Source organism: Oncorhynchus clarkii, chromosome 12, assembly GCF_045791955.1.
Source record: "Oncorhynchus clarkii lewisi isolate Uvic-CL-2024 chromosome 12, UVic_Ocla_1.0, whole genome shotgun sequence".
Taxonomy (NCBI): domain Eukaryota; kingdom Metazoa; phylum Chordata; class Actinopteri; order Salmoniformes; family Salmonidae; genus Oncorhynchus; species Oncorhynchus clarkii.
The window spans coordinates 29,275,359-29,283,991 of record NC_092158.1 but is presented as its reverse complement, the minus strand read 5'-3'; the positions used below and the strand labels follow the sequence as shown (position 1 = coordinate 29,283,991).

Genomic DNA, 8,633 nt, shown 5'->3' with positions numbered 1-8,633 from the left:
GCCAGACAAATATATTGTAGGTAGATCATTGCTAATGCACTGGTGTATCATCTTATTATGTAGTCATTTGTATTCATATCAATCATAACCACTGATTTCACCTATGACCCATAAAATGAAGATACTGCAATCTGCCTTTGAATGACCTTAAACAACTGCACTGAACAAAAATATAAACTCAACATGTAAAGTGTTGGTTGAAAAAAAGCACAAAAAGCTTATTTCTTAAAATGTTTGTGAACAAATGTGTTTACCTCCCTGTTAGTAAGTATTTCTCCATTGCCAAGATATTCTATCCACCTGACAAGTGTGGCATATCAAGAAACCGATGACCATTACACAGGTGCACCTTGTTCTGGGGACAATAAAAAGCCACTCTAAAATGTACAGTTTTGTCACACAACACAATGCCACGGATGTCTCAAGTTTTGAGGGAGCGTGCAATTGGCATGCTGACTGCAGGAATGTCCACCAGAGCTGTTGCCAGAGATTGAATGTTCATTTCTCTGCCATAAGCCGCCTCCAACGTTGTTTTAGATAATATGGCCGTACGTCAAACCGGCCTCACAACCACAGACTACGTGTATGGCGTCGTGTGGGCGAGTGGTTTGCTGATGTGAACAATGTTGACATTATGGTGGAGGTTATGGTATGGGCAGGTATAAGCTACGGACAATTAACATTTTATCGATGGCAATTTGAATACATAGAAATACTGTGATAAGATCCTGAGGCCCATTGTGAGGCCCATTTTTTTAAGGTACTGTAACTGTGACCAGCAGATGCATATCTGTATTCACAGTCATGTGAAATCCATAGATTAGGGCTTAAAGATTTATTTCAATTGACTGATTTCCTCATATGAACTGTATATCAGTAAAGTCTTTGAAATTGTTGCATGTTGCGCTTATATTTTTGTTCAGTATATATGGGTAATGCAAAAGTAAAGTGCAGTATTTACAATCTAAATGTATTTATCCATGTTGTTGTTTTTCTGTTTGATGGAAACTACATTCCAACTGTATTTAATGGTTTTATGTAGTAATGTTTTCATGTTTTGAATTATGTATTGTAGTAGTAACCCTCAAACATGTATACTGTAGTTAGACCTAAAGTGTATTTGGAAAGTTTTCAGACCCCTTCACTTTTTCCACATTTTGTTACGTTACAGGCTTGTTCTAAAATGGATGGAATAGTTTTTTTCCCTCATCAATCTACACACAATATTCCATGATGACAAAGTAAATACTTTTTTTTGGGGGGGGGGGGGGGGCTTGACACACCTGTATTTGGGGAGTTTCTCCCATTCTTCTCTGCAGATCCCCTCAAACTCTGTCAGGTTGGATGGGTAGCGTTGCTGCACAGCTATTTTCAGGTCTCTCCAGAGATGTTCGATTTGGTTCAAGTCTGGGTTCTGGCTGGGGCACTCAAGGACTATCAGAGACTTGTCCCGATGCAACTCCTGTGTTGTCTTGGCTGTGTGCTTAGGGTCTTTGTCCTGTTGGAAGGTGAACCTTCACCCAAGTGTACTATTTTCTACATTGTAGAACAATAGTGAAGACATCAAAACTATGAAATAACACGTATGGAATCATGTAGTAGGAAAATAAGTGTTCAACAAATCAAAATATATTTCATATTTCAGATTCTTCAAAGTAGCCACCCTTTGCCTTGATGATAGCTTTGCACACTCTTGGTATTCTCTCAGACAACTTTATGAGTTAGTCACCTGGAATGCATTTCAAGTAACAAGTGTGCCTTGTTAAAAGTTAATTTGTGGAATTTCTTTCCTTTTTAATGCGTTTGAGCCAATCAGTTGTGTTGTGACAAGGTACATTAAGACATGAAGGTCAGTCAATCCGGAAAAGTTTCTCAAGTGCAGTCATAAAAAACATGAAGCGCTATGATGAAACTGGCTCTCATGAGGACCGCGACAGGAAAGGAAGACCCAGAGTTACCTCTGCTGCAGAGGATAAGTTCATTAGAGTTACCAGCCTCAGAAATTGCAGCCCAAATAAATGCTTCACAGAGTTCAAGTAACAGACACATCTCAACATCAACTGTTCAGAGGAGACTGTGTGAATTAGGCCTTTGTGGTCGAATTGCTGCAAAGAAACCACTACTAAAGGACACCAATAAGAAGAAGGGACTTGCTTGGGCCAAGAAACACGCGCAATGGACATTAGACCAGTGGAAATCTGTCCTTTGGTGTGATGAGTCCAAATTGAGATTTTTGGTTCCAACCGCCGTGTCTTTGTGAGACGCAGAGTAGGTGAACGGATTATCTCCGCATGTGTGGTTCCCATCGTGAAGCATGGAGGAGGTGTGATGGTGTGGGGATGCTTTGCTGGTGACACTGTCAGTGATTTATTTAGAATTCAAGGCACATTTAACCAGCATGGCTACCACAGAACCTTGCAGCGATACGTCATTTTGCGCTTAGTGGGACTATCATTTGTTTTTCAACAGGACAATGACCCAAAACACACCTCCAGGCCGTGTAAGGGCTATTTGACCAGGAAGGAGAGGGATGGAGTGCTGCATCAGATGACCTGGCCTCCACAATCACCTGACCTCAACCCAATTGAGATGGTTTGGGATGAGTTTGACTGCAGAGTGAATGAAAAGCAGCCAACAAGTGGTCAGCATATGTGGGAACTCCTTCTGTCCTTCTGTTCCAACTCCTGTTGGAAAAGCATTCCTCATGAAGCTGGTTGAAAGTGTGCAAAGCTGTCATCAAGGCAAAGGGTGGCTACTTTGAAAAATCTCAAATCTAAAATATATTTTGATTTGTTTAACACTTTTTTGGTTATTACATGATTCCATATGTGATACTTCATAGTTTTGATGTCTTCATTGTAAATCTACAATGTAGAAAATAGTAAGAATTAAGAAAAACCCTTGAATGAGTACGTGTGTCCAAACTTTTGACTGGTACTGTAAATAGTATTCGTATTTAATTCAGTGATTGAAATGATGACCCCATCCTCAGTAGCCTATTCTAGCAGGCTATTGGGAAACACAACCACTTCTTTCCTCTTAATCGCATCGCTATTCATATTGTATAAATTAGTCTGTCAATTTGAACTAAGCAAGCTGCTAAGTCGTTCAGTCTACATCTTGTCTCGGCTACTGAAATGAAATGTAGGCCTATTAGGGGCTATAGGCTACCTGCTTTTAAGCAAACCATGGCAAAATTGAATTACAACCATAAACCCAAATTTTAGTCTGTAGCCAAAGCCTATTGAAGTGATGAGTCAATCTCGCAAATGGGCCATTTGTAGTTTTAACATTTGGAACATAATAACAGCACAATTGGCAGAAAATAGCCTAACATTAGTTTTTTTATGTTCATCCAAGTGTTTCTTGCTCATAGATTTCGAGATCCTCTCTCCAACTTTTATCACTCAAACTCTCCTGTCGATTTATCTACAGTTATGCACATGCCTAACAAGCTGCCCACTCAAGAAAAAGCTTCAAACTATAACCAGTGCCTGCAACCTGGTTCAGGTTATCAGTCAACCTACTAGGGTAGTTACAAACAGCACAGTAATGAAATCCTCAACATGTATTGATCACATCTTTACTGATGCTGCAGAAATGTGTTTGACAGCAGTATCCAGATCCATCGGATGTGGTGATCACAATATAGTAGCTATATCTAGTAAAACCAAAGTTCCAAAGGATGGGCCTAATAAAGTGTAGAGGTCATACAATACGTTTTGTAGAGATTCTTATGTTGTTGATGTAAAGAATATTTGTTGGTCTGTGGTGTGTAATGAGGAGGAAACAGACATTGAACTTGACACATTTATGAAATTGCTTATTCCAGTTACTAATAAGCATGCACACATTAAGAATATGACTGTAAAAACTGTTAAATCCCCGTTGGTTGATGAGGAATTGAAAAATTGTATGGTTGAGATGGATGAGGCAAAAGGAATGGCAAATAAGTCTGGCTGCAAAACTAATTGGCAAATGTACTGCAAATTTAGAAATCATGTGACTAAACTGAATTAAAAAAATAAACTACAGTATCAAACAAAGATAAATGATATAAAGAAAATTTAATTTAATTACATTTTGGGAAAAAAGGCAAATTCAGTTACATCGTTCATTGAATCAGATTTCTCATTCATCACAAAACAGACTGATATTGCTAACTTCTTTAATGATTTTTTCATTGGCAAGATTAGCAAACTTAGGCATGACATGCCAGCAACATACGCTGACACTACACATCCAAGCATATCTGACCAAATTATGAAAGACAAGTATTGTAATTTTGAATTACGTAAAGTGAGTGTGGAAGAGGTGAAAAAATGATTGTTGTCTATCACAAATGACAAGCCACCGGGGTCTGACAACTTAGATGGAAAATCACTGAGAATAATAGCAGAATATATTGCCACTCCTATTTCCCATATTTTCAAAGTAAGCATTCTAGAAAGTGTGTGCCCTCGGGCTTGGAGGGAAGCAAAAGTCATTCCGCCACCTAAATAAAGCCCCCTTTACTGGCTCAAATAGTCAACCAATCAGCCTGTTACCAACGCTTAGTAAAGTTTTTGAAAAAATTGTGTTTGACCAGATACAATGCTATTTTACAGTAAACAAGTTGACAACAGACTTTCAGCACGCTTATAGGGTAGGACATTCAACAAGCACAGCACTTATTACAACACAAAATCTATGTGTACATGTGTGTATAGTGCATATGTTATCATATGTGTGTATGCATGTGTCTGTGCCTATGTTTGTGTTGCTTCACAGTCCCCACTGTTCCATAAGGTGTATTTTTATCTGTTTTTTAAAATCTGATTCTACTGCTTGCATGAGTTACCTGATGTAGGACAGAGATCCATGTAGTTATGGCTCTATGTAGTAATGTGCACCTCCCATCATCTGTTCTGGACTTGGGGACTGTGAATAGACCTCTGGTGTCATGTCTTGTGGGGCATGCATGGGTGTCTGATCTGTGTGCTGGTGTGGCAGGTAGCCTAGTGGTTAGAGCGTTGAACTAGTAACCGAAAGGATGCAAGATCGAATCCCCAAGCTTGCAAGGTAAAAATCTGTTGTTCTGCCCCTGATCAAGGCAGTTAACACACTGTTCCTAGGCTGTCATTGAAAATAAGAATTTATTCTTAACTGACTTGCCTAGTTAAATAAAGGTAAAAAAAATAAAAATTGGGATCCATAATAAATACAAATACATGCACAAAGGGAATTAATGTACAATTATAAACCGGGTGGTTGGAGCCCCTCCCCTTAGCAATTGCCATATACACCCCCCCCCCCCCCCCCCCCCAGGCCTTATTGCTTAATTATATACCTGGTTTGAGTGCTGATTGGCTGAAAGCCGTAGTATATCAGACCATATAGCACGGGTATGACAAAACATTACTTTTTACTGTTGGAATTACTCTGGTAACCAGTTTATTATAGCAATAAGGAATCCCGGTGTTTGCGGTTTATGACCAATATCCCACGGCTAACGTCTGCCGTTGCCTCATGCTTAAGAATAGCCATTAGCTGTTATGTTGGCCATATACCATACCCCCTTGTGCAAATGATCTAACGAGTTTAATAATGGTGAATTATCTTTTATCTTGCCACATATTAAATTCCTTTATTACGTCATGTTATAGCTTGCAATAATTATTATTTTGAGGAAACACGAATTTTCGTCGTTAGAAGTCGTTTGAAGTTACTCTGATATTCCTTATTAATTGGCTCGATAACGTTATGGGAAAAAGTTTTATTGTATTAATATGGAAACTCATCTCTTGCTGTGAAAATTATGTGGCTAGTTCAGGTCTTTTGTGCACATTTTCGGTTGTAATTTGGCTAGAAATTTTAACATGACCTGGCAACCCTGCTGGAGAGCGAAAGGGAGGGAGCAAAAAAGGAAACGTCGGATGCTGAAGAGCGGGAGGTTGGGTCGACTCGACCGATAAGTTTCACATTTAGAACAATCTCTGAGACATTTATTTTGCAGATAGTTAATTGTTAGAGTAATAGAGAAGCTATATCCTAGTTCTTTATTGACAGGAAACGAGGAGCTACTTTATCAGGGTGAGTTGCTAGCCAGCTAACGTTAGCTTGCTAGCATCCAAGCGCGAAAGCATAATCTGCACCGACGCACTATCATCATTGGATGAAAAACATCGGAGCCGTGCAGCCTCCGTGCGCGAGGAAATATTCTGGTTATATTGACAATAACTAACCATCATCAGAAGCGTTCAGGTACAAGGATTAGGGTACGGCGGTTTCACGGGCTGACTGACTCACGGGCTTGCCGTGTGTGTTTGTCGGGAGAGACAACAGCGACAGTCCGCATTTATTAACGCTGCTTCTTGGGTCGTCTAGCATTGTCCTTTCATAATTCAAACTCAAATTAAACTTGCTGAACTGCTGGCGCTAAGGACAGTGGGTTGTTGTTATCAGTAGATACGATGTGTGCGAAATTCCAGCCATTTGGCTTCGTTGCCCTCGCATCGGTGTTGTCATTCGATTCTCCCTACCATCCCACTCCTGGCTGTCTGTGAGGCCTCCCAGCAGGCAATGTTGTCTCACCACCCACTCTGTGCACAAACCAAAAGCTAGTAGCTAGCCTCAACAACTTTTTCAAAAAAAACCTACCAGGTGTTATTCTTCAGGGCATATTAATGGACATATTATTTTTTTATTGTGTGTGTGTTGTAACGTTAATTCCTCTGTGATGTGTGTCTGATAGGATGAGTGGCGATGAGATGAACCCAGCAGCAGTGGCCCAGGCAGTGGAGGATATACAGGGAGACGACCGCTGGATGTCCCAGGTTAGTGCCTCTAACTACACCATACTGTCCTTTCAGTAACTGACCTGAAGGACTCGGACACTGCAAAACCTAAGGTCACTGATTCATGGTAATACGTGTGTGTGTGTGTGTGTGTGTGTGTGTGTGTGTGTGTGTGTGTGTGTGTGTGTGTGTGTGTGTGTGTGTGTGTGTGTGTGTGTAGAACACATAGAGAGAACCTAACATGGATGGAACAGAGAATCATGTCCATCTTAAATTCAATCTCCATCTCCACCATGTAAAAAATCTAATTCTAGTTGTTAAATGCACCAAATACAACAGGTGTACACTTAACAGTGAAATGCTTGCTTACTAGCCCTTCCCAACGATGCAGAGTTTTTAAAACAAATAATGAAAAGAAAAATAGTAACACAAGGAATAAAATACACAAGAATGGAGCTACACTATATATACAAAAGTATGTGGACACCCCTTCAAATTAGTGGATTTGGCTATTTTAGCCACACACGTTGCAGACAGGTGTATAAAATCGAGCACACAACCTCCATAGACAAACATTGGCAGTAGAATGTCCTTACTGAAGAACTCAGTGACTGAATGTGGCACAGTCATAGGATGCCACCTTTCCAACAAGTCAATTGTCAAATTTCTGCTAAACTAGAGCTTCCCCGGTCAACTGTATGTGCTGTTACTGTGAAATGAAAACGTATAGGAGAAACAATGGCTCAGCTGTGAAGTGGTAGGCCACACAAGCTCACAGAATGGGACCGCGAAGTGCTGCGGTGCGTAGTAAAAATCGTCTGTCCTCGGTTGCCACACTCACTACCGAGATCCCAACTTCCTCTGGAAGCAACGTCAGCACAATAACTGTTCGTCTGGAGCTTCATGAAAAGGGGTTTCCATGGCTGAGCAGCCGTACACAAGCCTAAGATAACCATGTGCAATGCCAAGCACCGGCTGGAGTGATGTAAATCTCGCCGTCATTGATGAACCACACTTCTCCATCTGGCAGTCCGACTGACGGATCTGGGTTTGGCGGATGCCAGGAGAATGCTACCTGCCCCAATGCATAATGCCAGCTGTAAAGTTTAGTGGAAGAGGAATAATGGTTGGGGGCTGTTTCTTCATTGTTTGGGCTAGGCCTCTTAGTTCCAGTGAAGGGAAATCTTACCGCTAAAGCATACAATGACATTCTAGATGTTTCTGTGCTTACAAAGTGAGGTCCATACAGAAATGGTTTGTCGAGATTGGTCTGGAAGAACTTGACTGGCCTGCACAGAGCCCTGACCTCAACCCTATCAAACACCTTTGGGATGAATTGGAAGGCAGACTGCGAGCTAGGCCTAATCGCCCAACATCAGTGCCTGACCTCACTAATGCTCTTGTGGCTGAATGGAATCAAGTCCCCACAGCAATGTTCCAACATCTAGTGGAAAGCCTTCCTAGAAGAGTGGACCAACACCATTAATGCCCATGATTTTGGAATGAGATGTTGGACGAGCAGGTATGCGTATACTTTTGGTCATGTAGTGTGTATATACAGGGAGTACTAGTAACACGAGGAATAAAATGCACAAGAATGGAGCTATATACAGGGAGTACCCGTATCAGATCAATTTGCAGGGGTATGATGTATTTGAGCTAGATACATACAGTATGTTCATCAAGGCAGGGTAAAGTGACTAGGCATCAGGATAGATAATAATACGATTAAAATAAAGAACTGAGCAGCATATGATGTGTGTAAAAGTGTGTGTGGGTGATTCTCATATTCAACCATGTCTGTGATGAATTCAGATACAGTGCCATTTTTTTTTTTTTAGCTTTATTTAACTAGAC

General features: G+C 40.7%; 1 protein-coding gene across 7 annotated transcripts in view; it reads left to right on the top strand.

Annotated features, from left to right (window-relative positions):
* Window positions 1–8,633, top strand: part of LOC139422999 (platelet-activating factor acetylhydrolase IB subunit alpha2-like) — a 64,182-nt gene that overhangs the window by 18,035 nt on the left and 37,514 nt on the right. For 2 of the 7 annotated variants that reach the window (XM_071174541.1, XM_071174538.1), the window contains exons 1-2: window positions 6,053–6,243; window positions 6,734–6,815. In XM_071174541.1, coding sequence (XP_071030642.1) covers window positions 6,735–6,815 — 81 coding nt within the window. In that variant the 5' untranslated portion in view covers window positions 6,053–6,243; window position 6,734. Of the gene's footprint in view, window positions 1–5,874; window positions 6,244–6,733; window positions 6,816–8,633 lie in introns of those variants that run through there. The other 5 variants (XM_071174537.1, XM_071174542.1, XM_071174536.1 and 2 more) reach the window with 4 other exon arrangements.